A 21112-nucleotide genomic window follows, 5' to 3' on the forward strand; every position below is an offset into this window, starting at 1 on the left:
TTAACTTTTGTTTGCCGCGAACTGCCGACGGACGGTAGGAAGCACGAACAGCATTACCATTGGTACATCCCACATAAAAGGGGAATGTGTGTCCATCATTTGACTGACACTTTGAGGTTACTCTGACAGGGGTAACACCTTCAGCTAATGTTCTACATGAGAGCCGTATCACCGCGTTACATCCTGACCTCTCGTAATGTTAATAGCTGCGGCCTGGCCAGTGTCAGTGTCCACAGCCCGGCCCCGACCCGGAAATCCAATCTCGGGATAGCCAAACGATGTACAGAGTAAGGGAGACGACCCAAAATTTGACATTTCCGTGAGGTGTTTCTTGCGCAAAATTGAATTTCTTAATGCGTTTCTGATGACTCGGTCTAAAAGGAGAATAAATAATTACCTGCGTAAGTAAGGAGCAACAGAAACAAGAAATTAATACCAGTTAAACAAGATCTAGATCTTGATCTTTTTTTCTTTTCTTTTCTTTTTTTCATTCGCAGTAGACATGCTTTAAAGAACGTATTCAATTAAAACAGACATACGAACTATTTATGTAACAGAAACGGACTTAAAACGGTTTATTTATTTCTTATTTATAGTACTTGGTTGGGATTTTTTTTTTTTTAATTTGTCTGTTTTGTTTGTTGTTTGTTTGTTGTTGTTTTGGGGGGGTTTTGGTTTTCTTGAGGGGGGGGGGTTGGTGGTTAGGTTTATTTCTTTTTTATTTACTTTTGGGGTGGTTTTATTTGTTTGTTTTTTGTGGTTTTTTTGCTTTTTTTACACATGAATATATGATGATGTTGCGTGCTATATAGTCTTGCACACAATAAACTCATATAATAAATAAGTTAAAGTTTCTTTTGTTTAAAGACTAAAGCCCATTTATTTATCAATTGACTATTGGATGTCATAAATTTGGTAGTCAGAGGGGACCAGCTACATGTGTCTATAAGCATCAACGAGTCATTTATATGCACATACCACAGCCTTTGATATACCAAACGTTTGGCTCTAGTTGCGATGACCCCCCCTCCCCCGAAAATAGCACCACCGAGGGATTTCGACTCTAAAATCTAAGCACCTCATGCGAGCGTTCCATCGACTTAGCTAGACCCTGCCCCCATGTAATAAATATGTCCTCTTCTTTTATAATGTATGCATCTTTAACTCCCCTCCCTGTCTTCGAAATTACTAGTGGTAAAGCACTCGCATGATGCGCGGTCGGTGTGGGATCGATCCCCGTCGGTGGACCCATTGGGCTATTTTTCGTTCTAGCCAATGCACCACGACTGGTATATCAAAGGCCGTGGTATGTGTTATCCTGTCGGTGGGATGATGCATAATTTATAAAAGATCTCTTGCTATTAATAGAAAAAATTTATCGGATTTCATCTCTAAGACTATATGTCAGAATTACCAAATTTTTGACATCCAATAGCCGATGATTAATAAATCAATGTGCTCTAGTGGTGTCGTTAAACAAAAACAAACTTTTACAAATTATTACGAAGATTTTTTAATATCTTTTTGTGTCGCAGGTCTAGCGAATTTAGTGTCACGGTCAGGAAAGAAATGTGTTTACCGACACCTCAGCACCTTCTAACATTAATACCATGATGATTTAGTGCCTAACAGAAGGGTTATTGCTACATTAGAAACACAAATTAGAGCCGAATTTACAAAGACTGTTTATGTCTTACACGCGTGTAACTACATACATTTACATACACTTACAATGCTTGAACACCTGCGTTTAAGAAAAACAGGTTTCGTAAATTCGGTCCATAACCTTTCATATGCACTTCCCACAAGCATAGTAGTACATGCCACAATCTTTGATATACCAGCCGTGGCGCACTGGTTAGAACGGAAACAAAATAGTTTCATGCATTTAATGCTAACTTATTTTATGGATGGTTGGAGCTAGAAGATAAATTTCCTTTTTTAACATCCATCGCAGGTGATAAATGAAGTAACAACCATTAAATAAATGATATTGTTACGACAAACGAGGACAGGACGTAGCCCAGTGGTAAAGCGCTCACCCGATGCGCAGTTGGTCTAAGATCGATCCCCATCAGGGGACCCATTGGGCTATTGCACAACGACTGGTATATCAAAGGCCGCGGTATGTGCTATCCTGTCTGTGGGATGGTGCTTATTAAAGATCCCTTGCTACTAATGGAAAAAATGTAGCGGGTTTCCTCTCTAACATTATTTGTCAATATTACCAAATGTTTCACATCTAATAGCCGATGATTAATAAACAATGTGCTCTAGTGGTGTCGTTAAACAAAACAAACTTTAAACAAATGATATTTTGTTACGACATACGACAGTATTACCATACTAATATCTTGTCGTGCTAAATGTAGCATGTTTGCGGTTTTTCTCGTTAATTTGTCAATATGCTGATGTCGTTGTGGTATTCGCGCTGAGGTGACAGTTTTACCGGTCCTACGCCTGGGCCGCCCGACACTTCACATCAGTCTTTCCGGCGAACCTAAAACTGAGACCGTGTACGCCATAGTGTTAAATCAGAGTATTTTTAATGATTCTGTTTTTCATTCTTCCTTTCAGAGCTAAAAGAGAGAAATAGCTACGGGCCAGATACTGAACCACCCCCCCCCCCCCCCCCCCCCCCCCAAGGGATTTTTGTAGACAAGTATTTTTGGATACCTCATTATATATCATTTTGAATATATAAAAAAGATATGGTAGTTTGAGTAGTGGTACCCACGCATAAAATTCATTAATTTCTATACTTGGGACTACCTGAATATATTATTATTATTAAAAATTGCACTGTATTTAGCATATGGCGGCACTAGTATTCAAACATGATTCAGTGTATTTAGCCTATACAATGTGCATAGATATTGTTAAGATGTTATTCTCTACTCTTACACTAGCCTATGTTTGTAATTCGTTTAGACGTACATTTCTATTTACAATGTGCTCAACTTATGCTCAGTTGTATACAATTGGCTTCGACATCGACTATTGACATTAACAATAACTAGCACTTGGAAAGTCTTGACTTTCATTCATGTCCTTCAATCTTATCATCCGATTCAAATATGATGTCTGTCATGTTCACAATAATTTCTCATTCCTCCATCAATATGTCCACCATCTCTCATGGTATCAGATCACAAGCCATCCACTTCATCTTCAGAGTTCCTTCTGAAATTGTACATCTGGTTGGAGAATAGCCTGGACTGTCTGGTATGACTGATACCAAACAACAGCTTGGCAATTTCAGCTTCTCTTGATGGACATTCTCATGGAATCGCTGTGTGGTGGAGAAGACTTGCGTATACTCTACTGTCGTTCAATGTTAATATCATCCTTGGTTTTGGAACTAAACGTTTCCAGACATTCCTCATATTACGGTTTAATTGTGATATTCATACTTGCACCTTTACAAAGGATGTATGAGATACTAACGACTTAAATGTATCATCATTAACTTCTGCTGAAATTCCAAGAGTTAAAACACATTTTAAGGTAGTCTCAGTGTTGCTTTGGGGATATTCAAAACCATCAGTTATCCCTTTTGCACAAAAAATTGATGTTGGTATCGTAACCAGTAATGGTATGTACAGCAGGAATTGCCAGTCAGTGTCTTTCCCCGCATCTTTGCTGCATTAGGAAAACATGTAGCGGGTGTCCCTTGCTACTAATAGAAAAATGTAGCGGGTTTCCTTTTCAAGATTATATGTCTAAATTACCAAATGTTTGACATCCAATGATTATTAAATCAATGGACTCTAGTGGTGTCGTTATAGAAAATAAACTTTAACTTTTAATTAATTTCGGTGGGCCATGTCGGAAAGCCGGGCATATATCTATGGATTCCGTCCTATGATAAATGACATACGATGGAATTGGATTAAACAGGTGTGAGATAACTTGACAAATATCGCAGAGGCGAAAACTGCCCAGAAAAAAAAATCATGGACCATGTTAATTTACACAACGAACGAGTGAAATAATGTGTTATGGTTAGATATATAGCCATTCTTTGTTTCGACGACGTGTTGATGCAGCCAATGTAGACATAAATGCTGTCGTAGTTTAAAATGTGCTAAGATGTCGTCCAAAAAAATATCCATTTAATGTCTTGCCATGTCTTGTACAGAGAGCCCCTGCGTGTGCTGTAACCTCACCGTGGTGCAGGGGTGTAACATTCTCTTTAAGAATGGCCAATACAGCACAAAATTGAAGTTTTGAGTAAAATTCAGTATCCGTAAAATTCTGTGATATTTGTGTTTTTGCACAGTTCTTTACACTGTTTTTGTTTACGTCTTGAATTATTATACTGATGTTGAACATCACTTTATTTATTTGCATTACCATAGTTTGACACCCAATAGCCTGGGGTGTCATTAAACATTCATTCATTCATTCATTCATTCATTCATTGTACAGTGATGTACTTATCTTTAGTGCGATAATAATGTGGTTGTTTCGAGTGAACAAATTCAGCGTTAATGTCCAGGCTATTTAATTTGCACTTTAACGAATTAATTGTTTCGTTTCAACTTCTAGTGGTGATAACATTAATTCTGTTGATGTGTACCACCTACGTGCCTCTCTTAGGATATCTAGATTATTACAACACCGTTATAAAGGATGGGTACATTTGAATTGCATGAGACGGGATTTAGCTCAGTCGGTTGAGTAGGCTACTCGCTTGAGGTGCTTGCGTCGCAGGATCGAACCACCTCGGTGGATCCATTCAACTGATTGGGTTTTTCTCTCGTTTCAACCAGTGCACCACAACTGTTCAAAGGCCGTGGTATGTGCTTTCCTGTCTGTGGAAAAGTCCATATAAAAGATTCCTCGCTGTATTCGAAAAAAATGTTGCGGGTTTCCTCTGACGACTACGAGTCAGAATTACCAAATGTTTGACATGCAATAGCCGATGATTCATTAATCAGTGTGCTCTAGTGGTGTCGTTAAACAAAACAAACTTTGAATTGCATATCTGAAACGTACATATAAAAAATCTTAATTTAATTAATATCTAGGAATCATTACTTAATGTCAGTCAATTACTGAGGATCTAATGTAGTTTTACCCATCTATTACGCACCATGGTTTCTCTGGTTTCGTCACTCGGTGAACTGCATGTGTTAAAATGGGTCATGGTGTCCTTTTTAAAAATTAATTATTTCTGTCTAACATATAGGAAGTAACACACGTCATTCAAACAAGACGAGGGTTCAATAGGGAAGTGTTGGTGCAGCACGGAAATGGCGGGTCTATACGGAAAAGTTGAATTACTGTGGCCACTGATTGTGTAGGGATATCATTTCGGGGTGTGTTATAATATAGGGGTTTTTTCTGAACAAAATTTATTTCCAATATTTGTAAAGTACTTTGGGATTGACGATCGTGCACACGACCATACTAACGCCCTATCCCTTATAGATGTAATTAATGTAAAAATATTCATGTAGCAATGACGTTAGACAATATTCATATATAGCAATGATGTCAGACAATATTCATGAAGCAATGATGTCATCAAACCACAATATTTTATCAAGAAACTATAGAGAAAAAGCAGTTAGTGTTTAAAATGCAATATTTTTTATATAATATAATAATTTTATGGTAATATATATTACATTAATACATTAAATATATCTCTTTTTAAGTTTGCAAATATTTAGTTGAATTTCATTTTTTTTTTTTTTCTTCTTCTTTTTTTTTTGCACATAAGTTAAAACTATATCAAATCTTCCAATGTTTTCATTAATGTTTATGAAACCCCAATCTTGGCTGTTTCAACTGTGACTACAGTCGAGCACCGTTATGTCGATATCGTGGGTACAATATAAAAATACCGAGTTAACCAAATATCGACTCAAATGTTCAGTCAAATATGTACAAAAAACTTACTACTCCAAAAGAAGAAGAAGAATCGTGTTATTCGGAACAAAAAAAAGCTAATCACGGTTTAAAACAGATACGACATACCACTGTATGAAGTATAAATATTTGTATAATGACACTTTATTTCGACATTTCACCAATGGTATATCAAAGGTTGTGGTATGTGCTATCCTGTCTGTGGGATGGTGCATATTAAAGATTCCTTGCTACTACTAAAAAAAAAAATGTATCAGGTTTCCTCTTTAAGACTATATCGTCAAAATTACCAAATATATCGGGTTTTATCTTTAAGACTATTCGTCAAAATTACTTATGTGCTCTAGTGGTGTCGTTAAACAAAACGACCTTTAACTTTTAAAACTTTATTTCGAGTCTTGTAGCAAGCCCGCTACCGCCACACAGACTAAAAACTTGCAGAAAGCAGCAAGAGATCTTTTCATAGGACGGAAAGTACCGACCATGGCATTTGATGCCCCACCCGTGAGACGCTGACTAGGTCGGGATAAACTCCGAGTCTATTGACGGCGATCGATCCTGCGATCCACGCATCTCGAGAGATTTTTGTTTGTCTGTTTTGTTTAACAACACTACTACTAGAGCACATTGATTTATTAATCATCGGCTATCGGATGTCAAACATTTGATAATTTTGACATATAAGTCTTAGAGAGGAAACCCGCTACTTTTTTTCCGTTAGTAACAAAGGGTCCTTTATATGCACCATCCCACAGACAGGATAACACATACCACAGACTTTGATTTACGAGTCGTGGTGCACTGGCTGGAACGAGAAATAGCCCAATGGGCCCACCGACAGGGATCGATCCCAGATCGACCGCGCATCAAGCGAGCGCTTTACCACTGGGCTACGTGCGCCTTTCCCCGCCCCATCTCGGGAGAGCGCTGTACAAAAGATCTATAGAAGGCCCCTGGGGGCAAAATGTTATATTATGGCCCATGTCCGAGGGATTGGATACAATACATTAATTTCCTTATTAACGCCTGTTTTCGTTTTGTTTATCAACACGGTATTGACTTGGGATTTATTGGTAATGTCATTCGTATACCCACTGGCTACAGCACAGTAACTGGCCCACACCAGTCAAACGATGACACGTGATAAACACCATGACGTTTATTACTAGGTCCGCGGCAAAAACACACTGTGTAGACCATACTTAAGTGTCCTCATTGGTTCAACAGGCAGATTCATAAACAAACTCGGCAAAAAGGCAGATTTATCATCTGTTAGATGAATGACATGTCTCCATGTAGGCATGTCATCAGTAGTAGTTTAACATCTCTGGAGTAAAAAAACAAAACACAAAAACCCCCACAAAAAAAAAAAAAAAAAAAAAAAAAAAAAAAAAGGAGTGTTTATTTACAATGAATTAAGGTGCATGTGTAACATCCATGGCTCCGTCGAAATTCAAATACTTGTTTGGATTTTGTTTCGTACAGAAATACGAGTTTGTAATATTGTAATAGCTCCTTTGTTTTGATAATTATTTGACTGGCCCGTAGGAACGGGCGGGGGGGGGGGGGGGGACTGTGCTTCCCTCTACTTCAGGAGAATAGTTTTTTTTAAATCTGCCCCCCACCCCCACCCACCCCACCCCCACCCCCACGCCCCACACACACACCAGCTAGGGACTGTGCCCCACACTCTAGACATCGTTCACAAAAGGTCGTAAGCCTAGTTTTGCATATAGGCATAAATCTACGGCAAAATTGCAATTCGTATTACTATTAATACCACAACAAATAGTTTGACGTATACATATTTCATTTTCTTTTGTCCTTAAAGTAATCCATCATCCGTAATTATGTAATTTTTTGCATTACCTAAATGTCAGACACATGTCAACGTACGACCGTTATAACTTCTAGTCGCAAACAATTGTGAAATCGCCCCCTGTTTTGAAGATAACCTTTGCATATTAGATGCAAAGAAGACTTATACATATTATTTAGCTCATGGAACAATATCAGTCCCAGAACTATCTGTTCAGCGAAAGATTTGAAAAGGACTACGCAAAAGTATGTCCGTAGATTGCATTAAAAGACATATCCAAGAACCTTGAGTAAATAAACAAACGTACATACATGAAACACGGAAGACGAAACACAAGCCATGTCGCCCCGCACCACTCGAATAGGGTTCCTGTATTTCTTGTGGAAAGAGAAAAATTTCTAAATATTTTTTCACACAAATATGCATGTATTTAAAAGTTAATAGGTAGCAGGTTGAATATTTAAACACCTTGGGCAGAATTTATCAAATCCGTTTTTTCGCGTGTAAATTTATTAAACGCGCATGTGTGTATTTAAACGGACGTGTAAGTTTGTATAAATTCAGTTTAACCGTGAGTAGCGTTTAAACACGCGTGCAAGAGTGAATGAATGAATGAATGTTTAACGACACCCCAGCACGAAGAACACATCGGCTATTGGGTGTCAAACTATGGTTATGCAAACAAATAAGGTGATGATCAACATCAATACAAAAATTCAAGATTCAAATAAAAACAGTGTAAAGAACTGTGCAAAAATACAAATATCACAGATAGATACTTACTTTTACTCAAAATTTCAATTTGTGCTGTATTGGCCATTCTCAAAGAATGTTACACCCCTGCACCACGGTGAGGTTACAGCACGCGGGGGGGGGGGGGGGGGGGCGTGCAAGAGACAAACACTCGACGTAAATTTGGCCCATTATGTTCGAGTATATCGAGAGCTGACAACCCGAGCCTTGCTAACTCGAAATATTCGTAAATAATTTCGCATTACGTGCTCGCTATGATAGCAGTTGTAATCACTAAGGCAGTCATAGCAATAAATTAGTTGCGTAACCTGAAACGCATACAACATTGGCTTGCGGCATACGTATTTAGCTAGACTGGAGCCATATTTTGGAAGCCATCTTAGCCACGATATGTGGTAAATCCGTCGTAAGTGACTGCGGCAAATGTAGCGTATTTTCGAAATTGTCGTAACTCTAAAATATCGTAAATTCATCGTAGATCCTACGACAGGTTTCTAGCTGTCGTAGACTAGAAACCAATATGGCGCATTACTTCTTATCTCATGATAACGACGAAGATACAGCTCCCCAGTTTTGTAAACTCGAAATATTTTGCCGTCAAAACTTTAAAACAGTGCATTGTAACCGTCACCTTTGATTGTAACGCTACCTATTTCAGAAAATTTAACAATCGATATAATGGGGCCTGATAGGGATTGTTGAAGAAGGCACAAGTGAGAAATGTAATATGCACCTAAATAAAAGAAATATTACTGCAGTTAACTGACAAATTTTCACTATTTACAATAATAAAAAACAGACTTAATATTTGAAATGTCTTACTGGTACATGAAAACTGATGTAAAGATTTGTTTATATAAATAAAATATTATTTTATTAAATAATATTTATAGTGCATTATTAAGATAGTAAAATATGTTGTGTGACAAACTTAGGTCCATTGAAATATTACGTAACGCTTGAGGGGGGTGGGTGGGTGGATGTATGTACAAACGTTATGTAGCGTTACATGAGATGAGTGTACTGAACAACATTACGTAACGCACTTTTTATTACTAAATAGTTTTTTTTTTTTTTTTAATGGTTTTTTTTTTTTTTTTTTTACCTTCTCATAAACACTGTCACGGCAACAGTGTTTAACGTAGGTAGTTATAGCTATAGTTCTTCACACAGGGAACGCCTTTTTCATACTATGAAATTTACTACAAATTATTTATTTCTAAGCGATTGTTTTTTAAACTGCACACAAAAATAGTAAAACAAAAAAAAGGAATTTATTTCCAAAACACTTTTACTTTTTTTGTTATGTAAAACGAAACTGAAATTATTTACCAAAAAACATTTTTGTAGGAGAATGGGACAAACTATAGATGTAAACAAACAATGGTGATTATTAATCGAGTTGAAATACATGCATATCTGCGTCATTGGCGTAGCCAGGATTTTATATTGCCCGAAAATCTGTCGTATCTTAAATCTACGACATTAGTATTTTGCTCTTAACTAGCTACGATATGTCGTAGCTAAAATGGCTTCGAACATACGGGCCCTGAAACTGGAATGTTTTCCCACAAGGAGATTCCCTTGTTGTCATCATTGCATTCCATAGTAAATGCCCACAACTGGTCAAAGGATGTGGTATGTGCTTTCCTGTCTGTGGAAAGTGCATATAAAAGATCCCTTGCTGCTAATGGATTTTTTTTTTAGCGGGTTTTCTCTGATGACTACGTCTCAGAATTACCAAGTGTTTGACATCCAATAGCCGATGATTAATTAATCAATGTGCTCTAATGGTGTCGTATAGTAAATGCTTGCAATGTTCTGGCAGCAAACGGGTGGGATGTAGTTCAGTGTTAAATTGCAATGGGTCGCAGAATCGATCGCACTCTATGTAGTCGCCCCCGCTCCACCTCATCCAGTACCCCACGACTGGTACGTCCACTACTCTGGTATGTACTGTCTTATATAAAGTGCATATTAAAGATCCATTAGTGCCTCTCGGAAGGAATATTGTGTGTGACAGCTGCATGTCTCCTCTCCCTCTCACATAAGAGTCAAAATAACCATGTGTTAGACACCTAATAGCGATAGTTTAAAATATGCTGAGGTATCGTTAAACCAATCTGATTAAAATTAGATCTACTGGTCTAACAGCATTGCGTGGACAACCATGTCCAGGTGATATTTCATCTATAAATAACAATTTAAATATCAACCAATTACACTTCGCCTTTTATAGCGTTATTCGGGAGCATACAAATTCTAAAAATATCGGGCGAGACTGTTTATGCAATAGGCGAACTTGTTGGTCTATTTCAACATTGAAAAAAAAAACAGGGAGAAAAGTGTAGTAATAAACTCTGGATTGTATACTAGTATAAACAGATTTTATGGCTATACCATCACGGTTTGGGTTTTTTGGTCTTGAAACGAATTTTATATTGAAATTAGTTTCCGGCATACTTCGTAATTCACCCGAATCATAATCCCGAATATTTTCAAATTCTTTTCAAATCACTGGCATGATTTTGCAAGTAAGGTCTTGATTGGTCGAATGAAAGGTCAACTGGACATGAGCTCCAACGGGTTGCTGTTAGATCCACATGTAATAGTGGAGCTAATTTTAATTACATTGTCGTTAAACGAATATTCCTTTCTTTTAACAACCAACCACTGATCGCGGAGTAATGTAGAGCTGTAATTAGGCCTACACGTGAAGAGACAGGCAACGGTATGCTAAGATCATCTTCTAACATTTCACACAATTCAGTAATGCTTGGATTATATACTTTATACCTTAATATTACTGTTGTATCATGTATCATGTTGAAGTGGGACGTTGCCCAGTGACAATGCGTTCGTCTGCTATGCGTCTGGGATCGATTCGCGATTAGGCTTTTTATCGTTCCAACAACTGGTTAAAGGCCGTGGTATGTGCTGTCCTGTATATGGGATGGTACATATAAAAGGTCCCTTGCTACTAATGAAAAAAATGTGGCTGGTTTCCTCTCTAAGACAATATGTTAAAATTACCAAATGTTTGACATGCAATAGCCGATGATTAAGAAACCAATGTACTTTTTTCATGTATCATTTTAAACGGATTTGTTGTCGCGAAATCTATCCCTAATTCTCCTTTGATGACGTTTTGCATATATCCATATAGAGCCCTTGCTGGACACAGTATTAATGCAAGAAAGAAAGAAAGAAAGAAATGTTTTATTTAACGACGCACTCATCTCATATACGGTTATATGGCGTCAGATATATGGTTAAGGACCAAACAGATTTTGAGAGGAAACCGGCTGTCGCCACTTCATGGGCTACTCTTTCCGATTAGCAGCAAGGAATCTTTTATTTGCGCTTCCCACAGGCAGGATAGCACAAACCAAGGGTTTGGAATAGTACTAAAGCGTGCTAATATGTGCCAATATGCACGTACCAGTTTATAGGTTAAATATTTTATTCATGATATAGTTAACACTGAAGTTCGAATCACTCTGTATTTCACCTTTTTCATAACACAATGGCGTTATTTACTTTTAAACCTATTTTCGTGCTTATATCCAATTAAACTTCAAGCACGCTGTCCTGGGCACACACCTCAGCTATGTGGGATGTCTGTCCAGGACAGTGGGTTAATTGTTTGTGGTTAGTGGTTAGTGATTAGTTAGAGAAAAGAGGGTGTAGTGGTCTTACACCTACTCATTGAGTCGTTAAAACTCGCTCTGAGTGGGAGCCGGTACCGGGCTACGAACCCAGTACCTACCAGCCTTATGTCCGATGACTTAACCACAACACCACCGAGGCCGGTCAATGGCGTTATGTGCATGATAAGACTAGACAGAAGTACTACCAAATGTTGTCGTAAATCTTGAAATGCTTACGCTTAAAATTAAAAAGTGTTTCATATTACCTAACATGTCTTAGTATTGCTTTCCGACTACTGTGAGTTTAATATTCCGTTCCAACAGTCGTATACGTATATATTATGTAACCCATAATGCACAATCTGCAAAATTCTGTATCGGTTGAAAAGATTCCATATATGCGTCTCCATATGTGTATCCGTATCCATATCCGGATCGCTCAACAGACTTGACTGATGTGTTTGTGTATATATGGAAACTGCGCCATACGTTTCATATGTATTTGCAATACAGATAAATGGGTCTTTACTCTCTGTATCTTATCATGGTCAACCGAGCAGGATCGATCCTAAGGACACGAGCGTCCCAGGTAAACGTTTCTACCGACTGCGCTAAATCCCGCCCCTCGATGATCTGTCTATACGTCACTGTCCCATAGCCGTGTTACTATATATGTCCGTCCGTTACGTTGATGGATAGGTAAGATTTACTTTATTGCCTTGTCCTTGCAAACACTCTTTGTTTTATTCACAAAGTTCTCTTTTCTGGAGAATGCCAGAGACCCAGCCTACGTACGTATCGTTCAGCTAATGTGTGGTTTTATACCCACCTCATTTGCTTTCAAAATGCCAGTACAGCCAGGGCACCGAGTGTACATCCCGAGGACATTTTTTATTTGGTGTTCTAAATGTTCATGAATAAAATAAACGTTGCACGTAATGTAAACACATTTATTTTTTTATTTCGGTTTGGATTGTTGTGTTCTATCGAGTACATTTTGCTTTCAAAATTGTTTAAAATTAGATCGTGACTTTGTTTTTTTTAGCTTAGCAATTGCCTTAGATCTACTTTTAATCGGAACTTGCGCCTACTTCAAACAAAATAGTGTGTAAGTCTTTTAAAAATGGTTTCCAAGCACCCATCCCTGCATAGAAAAAAAACCCCAGGACTGAAGCTAATTTTATATGCGGGTTTGTTTGTTTGTTTTTTGTTTGTTTGTTTGTTTGTTTTTTTGTTTTAAAATAAACTTGTTGATGAAAAGAATGCATACATATTATATGTCTGAATGTAGTAAATGATTTTTAAAGCAGACCTCACCAATCTAATATTTATTTGGCACGTTCCCCTTAGGAAACGTTTAAGACGTCACATTTACTTCTCTTTGGATTGTAATGCATAATGCGAGTTTGTTTTGTTTACCGACACCACTAGAGCGTATTGATTTATTCGTAATTCTTATATGTAGACTCAGAGAGGAAACCCACTACATATGTCCATTAGTAGCAACGGATCTTTTATATGCACCATCCCACAGACAGGCTTTTGATATACCAGTCGTAGTGCACTAGCTGGAACTAGATTGCAAGTCAAAGAATCTTAATAATGTTTTCCTTCCAGCGGTTGGGGGTGGGTGGACGTAATATAGCCCAGTGATAAAGCACTCGGTTGATGTGTGGTCGGTTTCGGATCGATCCCCGTCGGCGGTGGGCCCATTAGGCTATTTCTCGTTCAAACCAGTGCACCACGACTGGTATATTAAAGGCCATGGTATGTGCTATCCTGTCTGTGGGATGGTGCATATAAAAGATCTCTTGATGCTAATCGAAACAAAAATGTTGCGGGTTTTCTCTTAGACTATATGTCAAAAATTACCAAATGTTTGACATCTAATAGCCAATGATTAATAAATCAATATGCTCAAGTGGCGTCGTTAAACAAAACAAACAAACAAACAAATCCTTCCAGCGGTCTAATCTCATGAAGGAAGGAAGGAAGGAAGGAATGAAGGAAATCTTTTATTTAACGACGCACTCAACACATTTTATTTACGGTTATATGGCATACTCAGACATATGGTTAAGGACCACACATATATTGAAGGAGGAAACCCGCTGTCGCCACTTCATGGGCTACTCTTTTCGATTGGCAGCAAGGGATCTTTTGTATGCACCATCCCATAGACAGGATAGCACATACCACGGCCTTTGATGTACCAGTCGTGGTGCACTGGCTGGAGCGAGAAATAGCCCAATGGGCCCACCGACGGGGATCGATCCCAAACCGACCGCGCATCAAGCGAGTGCTTTACCACTGGGCTACGTCTCGCCCCTGATCTCATGAAGTCAAGTAAACGATTTATTACAGTTTTCCACCAAGTTGCGTGTGCATGCGTGCGTGTGCGCGTGCATGTATGTGTATGTGTGTGTAGACTTAACAACAAGGAAATTCTACATGTAGATTCTGGATTGTTGCAAACAATTTAATTTTATTTGATGCATAGTATTACATACACATCCCCGATACGGTTATTTCTGAATGAGCCTGTGATAAAACAATGAATTGCAATGCACCAGTTCTCTGTAAAGAAACGGATTAGAACTGAAACCTATGAGTCACAAGCTGGCGGTCTGTGACAGTTGTCTTACTTCTATCACACGGAGGTATTCTGCGGTTACTTTCGTTGCAGGAAACTGTTGGCAGAGAAAATTGATGGGTATGTTCCAGCATACGGGAGTAGGCCCCACAGCGCCCAAGAATAATTAAAACACGGAAGCACAAAATATACTCTTGATTATGATTGGTCTTGAAAAATTCGGGCGACAACTAGCCGTAAGGTCCGGGTTTAGGTCAAACGTCCAAGACTTGATGAGGTAGTCTTGAATGAAAGCACTAACGTCTTTGCAAAGGGCATAGCGTTATTGCATCAGTCATACCGTGAATGCACTTGTCATACCGTAAATGCACCAGTCGTACCGTAAATGCATTAGTTATTTCGTAAATGCATTTACTCATATAGTTGTTGCAATAGTTATATGGTAATTGCATTGGTCCCACCGTAATGGCATTAATCATATTGAAATTGCATTAGTCATATCGTAGCTACATTTATTATATAGTAATTGCATTATTCATATTCAAAATGTATTTGTATTTGTTAATTGCAATTTACATGATCATATCGTAACTGCATTTGTCTTATTGTAATTGCATTATTTGTATCGTAATAGCATTTGCCATGTGGTAATCGCATTTGTTACGTCGTAATTGCTTTGGTTATGCCATACTTACATTAGTCATATTGTAATTGCAATAGCTATATCGTAAATGCAATTCAATTTCTTTATTGACTTTGAGCTGAAAGCCATATAGTAATTGCAATAGCTATATCATAATTGCGTTGGTCTTATCGTAATGGTATTAATCATTTAAAAATTGCATTAGTCATATCCTAGATGCATTTATCATATCGTAATTTCCGTATTCGTATCGTAATAGTATTATTCATATCCTATTTGTATTTGTTATATCGCAATTGCCATTTACATTGGTCGTATTGTAATAGCATTTGGCATATGGTAATTGCATTTGTTATGTCGTAATTGCTTAGGTCATGACATATTTGCATTAGTCATATTGCAATTGCAACAGGCTATCGTAATATCATTAGTCACACTGTAATCGCATAAGTAATATCATAATTGCATCAGTCAAACCGTAATTTCATGTTCGATTTCTTTCTGTATCTGTCTCTTTGTCTCTGTCTGTCTGTCTGTCTGTCTGTCTCTCTCTCTCTCTCTCTCTCTCTCTCTCTCTCTCTCTCTCTCTCTCTCTCTCTCTCTCTCTCTCTCTCTCTCTCTGTCTGTCTCTGTCTCTCTTTCTCTCTCTGTCTGTCTCTCTGTATATCTCCCTGTCTGTCTCTCAGTCTCTGTCTCTTCTGTATCTCTCTGTCTCTGTCTGTCTGTCTGTCTGTCGTCTGTCTGTCTGTCTGTCTGTCTCTCTCTCTCTCTCTCTCTCTCTCTCTCTCTCTCTCTCTCTCTCTCTCTCTCTCTCTCTCTCTCTCTCTCTCTCTCTCTCTCTCTCTCTCTCTCTCTCTCTCTCTCTCTCTCTCTCTCGCTCTCTCTCTCATAAGTGTTGGAATAACCATATGTTAGACAGCAAATTCTCGAATGTCGAGGTGCTGTTATTAAACAGATATTCATTTCCTTTCTTATGAAAGAAATAATTAACCGAAGTCCGCTGTGACAGAACATGCTCTTAATTTTGTTTTCGCCTGTGGCGATATTAAATGTTTTAGAGGGCCGTGTGCAGTTCCAATATGCACTTAATCCCAGGTGGGCACTTTGTTACGTAATAACTCTGCGCGACGGTGGTCGTGCTGTTTTCAATACACACCCAGACCAGGTGCGGAGGCCATGTGGCCAGTAGTTACGTAATACCTCCGCGAGTGCGGTTTTTACGACCGTGATTCTAGCGAACTAAGCGACGACCAGTCTAGGCTTCTAAGAAAAATATGCCGGCTTGGTCGCTGTGGATATATCACTTGTAGGTATTCGGTGCCGCCTTGTGCCCCCAGGCGATATTCGGGTTTTATAATAAATAGCTAGGGTTTTATAATAAATAGCTAGGGTTTTAGAGATATCAGGGAGAAACATAGGAGGGCTCCCAGGGAACGTTGTCCGTCCGGACTGGTAAATATATATTTCTGCTCTGTTGTATAACCTTGATGTGATTGATGTGACTTTAAATATTTTAATACTGTATTATACCAATATTATTTAGACAGTGTTTCCGGTAATCTGACGAAGTAAACTGTAGGATTCATTGTTCTAAAAATTATTAAAGCTTAACCAGCTATCCTAGAGGACCTAGGTAAACTGTATGTTATTGTCTTTATTGTGATAGGTACCAGTATTAATTCTGTATTACAAGGTTACTGAATGAGTAGTAAGGGTTGATTAAAAATTAACCAGTTAGGAATAGAGTTGTAATTCCTTTATTAATTAAGTTCCCCTGGCAGCGTTTCTCAATTATCACCCGTGTGGGTGTTGTGTCACGGTGAAGTGATTAGAATATTGTGTAAACTAGACACCTAGAGATTAACAAATTAAATGATTAGTTCTGGGTTGTTATTATATTGTTGTTGTTAATTAACTACTGCGGCAGTACATTTGTCAGCGTAGTATTAATACAGATTCCAAAGTGTATTGTGTTTTTGTTGTGTTTTCTAGTGAACTAACGTGCTATATTATATATACTTTATATATAGATCTTATCTCTGATCATACCTAGAGCCGAGCCACGCGGGTATTAAACTGCTCGTTACAGAGAGATCTAATAGATATACAGTTAGGAGAGATATTTGGATAATCGTGTTTCATTCAGTTACGAGTATTATAGGATTCCCCGTGACATCCACCATTTCCCTAAAGTGTAACTTTGGAGCATGAGACCAAGCTAAATAACTAAGGGCAAGTCACCGATGTTTTCATTTGAGTGCATTCAGGTGTTTCTGACTGAGCGATATTTCTCCCTCTGTCACCTCTTTCGGTGTAATACTGCAGGACACACTGGCGCTGCTATTATTGTCATTTTTCCTCGGCTGTTTCCGTAAATAAAGATATAAAAATATCTCGAGAGTGACTCATCACTTAACCTCTTTTCGTTAAGGTCTCGGCGCTCGTGTCTGGTGCAGTGAAATCGTAGGATCTAGTGCCGTCAGTGAACCCAGAACGTTTTCACCGTCTCAACAAGTGCTCCACGACTTGTATATCGAAGGCCTTGTGATGTCCTGCCCTGTAGAAGTAGCCTGTGTGGCTGCAGTGTATTTCTTCCCTCGCAGTATGGTGTTAAAATAATGATTTGTTCAACACTAAACAGCCGCAGTTTTAAGATGTGTTTAGGTGCCATGGAACAAATACTCCTTTTCTCTTCTTTCATTAATTACCGTATGCTCTTTGCACTTCTGCTCCTTGCGCCCACCACGTTTCTTGTCCACCTCTTCTTTGCACTTCTGCCCCTTGCACGCCCCCCTCCCCCCCCGCTCCTTGCCCACCTGTTCTTTGCACTTCTGCTCCTTGCACCACCACCACCCACGCTCCTTGCCCACCTGTTCTTTGCACTTCTGCTCCTTGCACCCCACCCCCCCCCCACGCTTCTTGCCTACCTGTTCTTTGCACTTCTGCTCCTTGCACCCCCCCCCCCCGCGTCTTGTCCACCTGTTCTTTGCACTTCTGCTCCTTGCACCTCGCCCCCCCCCCCACGCTTCTTGCCTACCTGTTCTTAGCACTTGTGCTCCTTGCACACCCCCCCCCCCCGCGTCTTGTCCACCTGTTCTTAGCACTTCTGCTCCTTGCACCTCCCCCCTACGCTTCTTGCCCACCTGTTCTTTGCACTTCTGCTCCTTGCACACCTCATGCGTCTTGCCCACCTGTTCTTTGCACTTCTGCTCCTTGCAAACCTGTTCTTTGCACTTCTGCTCCTTGCACACCGTGCTTCTTGCCCACCTGTTCTTTGCACTTCTGCTCCTTGCACACTGTGCTTCTTGCCCACTTGTTCTTTGCACTTCTGCTCCTTGCACACCGTGCTTCTTGCCCACCTGTTCTTTGCACTTCTGCTCCTTGCACACCGTGCTTCTTGCCCACCTGTTCTTTGCACTTCTGCTCCTTGCACACCGTGCTTCTTGCCCACCTGTTCTTTGCACTTCTGCTCCTTGCACACCGTGCGTCTTGCCCACCTGTTCTTTGCACTTCTGCTCCTTGCACACCGTGCTTCTTGCCCACCTGTTCTTTGCACTTCTGCTCCTTGCACACCGTGCGTCTTGCCCACCTGTTCTTTGCACTTCTGTTCCTTGCACACCGTGCTTCTTGCCCACCTGTTCTTTGCACTTCTGCTCCTTGCACACTGGTGCCTTGCCCACTTGTTCTTTGCACTTCGCTCCTTTGCGTCTTGCCCACCTGTTCTTTGCACTTCTGCTCCTTGCACCGTGCTTCTTGCCCACCTGTTCTTTGCACTTCTGCTCCCACACCGTGCTTCTTGCCCACCTGTTCTTTGCACTTCTGCTCCTTGCACCGTGCGTCTTGCCCACCTGTTCTTTGCACTTCTGCTCCTTGCACACCGCTTCTTGCCCACCTGTTCTTTGCACTTCTGCTCCTTGCACACCGTGCGTCTTGCCCACCTGTTCTTTGCACTTCTGTTCCTTGCACACCGTGCTTCTTGCCCACCTGTTCTTTGCACTTCTGCTCCTTGCACACTGGTGCTTCTTGCCCACTTGTTCTTTGCACTTCTGCTCCTTGCACACCGTGCGTCTTGCCCACCTGTTCTTTGCACTTCTGCTCCTTGCACACCGTGCTTCTTGCCCACCTGTTCTTTGCACTTCTGCTCCTTGCACACCGTGCTTCTTGCCCACCTGTTCTTTGCACTTCTGCTCCTTGCACGCTGGTGCTTCTTGCCCACCTGTTCTTTGCACTTCTGCTCCTTGCACGCCGTGCTTCTTGCCCACCTGTTCTTTGCACTTCTGCTCCTTGCACGCCGTGCTTCTTGCCCACCTGTTCTTTGCACTTCTGCTCCTTGCACACTGTGCTTCTTGCCCACTTGTTCTTTGCACTTCTGCTCCTTGCACACCGTGCTTCTTGCCCACCTGTTCTTTGCACTTCTGCTCCTTGCACACCGTGCTTCTTGCCCACCTGTTCTTTGCACTTCTGCTCCTTGCACACCGTGCTTCTTGCCCACCTGTTCTTTGCACTTCTGCTCCTTGCACACCGTGCGTCTTGCCCACCTGTTCTTTGCACTTCTGCTCCTTGCACACCGTGCTTCTTGCCCACCTGTTCTTTGCACTTCTGCTCCTTGCACACCGTGCGTCTTGCCCACCTGTTCTTTGCACTTCTGCTCCTTGCACACCGTGCTTCTTGCCCACCTGTGCTTTGCACTTCTGCTCCTTGCACACCGTGCGTCTTGCCCACTGTTCTTTGCACTTCTGCTCCTTGCACACCGTGCTTCTTGCCCACCTGTTCTTTGCACTTCTGCTCCTTGCACACCGTGCTTCTTGCCCACCTGTTCTTTGCACTTCTGCTCCTTGCACACCGTGCGTCTTGCCCACCTGTTCTTTGCACTTCTGCTCCTTGCACACCGTGCTTCTTGCCCACCTGTTCTTTGCACTTCTGCTCCTTGCACACCGTGCGTCTTGCCCACCTGTTCTTTGCACTTCTGCTCCTTGCACACCGTGCTTCTTTCCCACCTGTTATTTGCCCTTCTGCTCCTTGCACACCGTGCTTCTTGCCCACTTGTTCTTTGCACTCTTGCTCCTTGCACACCGTGCGTCTTGCCCACCTGTTCTTTGCACTTCTGCTCCTTGCACACCGTGCGTCTTGCCCACCTGTTCTTTGCACTTCTGCTCCTTGCTTACCTGTTCCTTGCCCACGTACTCCTTGCCCACGTGACCCTTGTCCACATATTCTATACACATGCACCAGCTTTTTGTTCATCGGTTCTGCTTTCTTTCCCATTGTCTCCCTGTTCCCTGCTCTCGTTCCTCTCCCAGTAAGTACAGTTAATATCACATGGTGCTAGGCACTACTACTGAATTTGCCGACATAACTGGCATGGTGCAGGGCCAAATTTCACAAAACATCGCAAGCCTAATTTTTCACGTAGACGTAAATCTACGACTAGACTACAATTTTTATTACTATTATAGTACAACAAATATAGTTAAAAGTACATGTATTTCATTTTCTGTTAAAATGTTCCATCTTCTGTAATGATGTAAGTTTCTGCGTGAAATAGATGCCAAACACGTGTGAATGTATGCCTGGTATAACTGCTAAGTCACAGACGTAAACTTACGATGTTTTGTGAAATAGGCCCTAGGTGTTTACAGCTGTCTCCCTTCCCCACCAGAAAACAAAATAGCCAAAAAGGTGCTCTATTAGTTTAGAAATGATTTTTTTCTATCTGATTGCGTTTTCATAATTCATGCTCACGTATTAAAATAGGCTACTTTACCGCACCAGGT

The 21112-nt window shown here is 40.3% G+C and overlaps 1 protein-coding gene across 1 annotated transcript; it reads right to left on the bottom strand.

Moving 5' to 3' along the window:
• Nucleotides 1–168: 168 nt before the first annotated feature.
• Nucleotides 169–20563, bottom strand: LOC121381499 (axoneme-associated protein mst101(2)-like). The gene is made up of 3 exons (XM_041510820.1): nucleotides 20366–20563; nucleotides 18430–20335; nucleotides 169–374 (listed from the first exon to the last, which is right to left on the bottom strand). The coding sequence occupies exons 1-3, from the start codon at nucleotides 20561–20563 to the stop codon at nucleotides 169–171; spliced, it is 2310 nt and encodes a 769-aa protein (XP_041366754.1).
• Nucleotides 20564–21112: the final 549 nt, after the last annotated feature.

The sequence above is a fragment of the Gigantopelta aegis genome, chromosome 9 (genome assembly GCF_016097555.1).
Source record: "Gigantopelta aegis isolate Gae_Host chromosome 9, Gae_host_genome, whole genome shotgun sequence".
NCBI classification, from domain to species: Eukaryota; Metazoa; Mollusca; class Gastropoda; order Neomphalida; family Peltospiridae; genus Gigantopelta; species Gigantopelta aegis.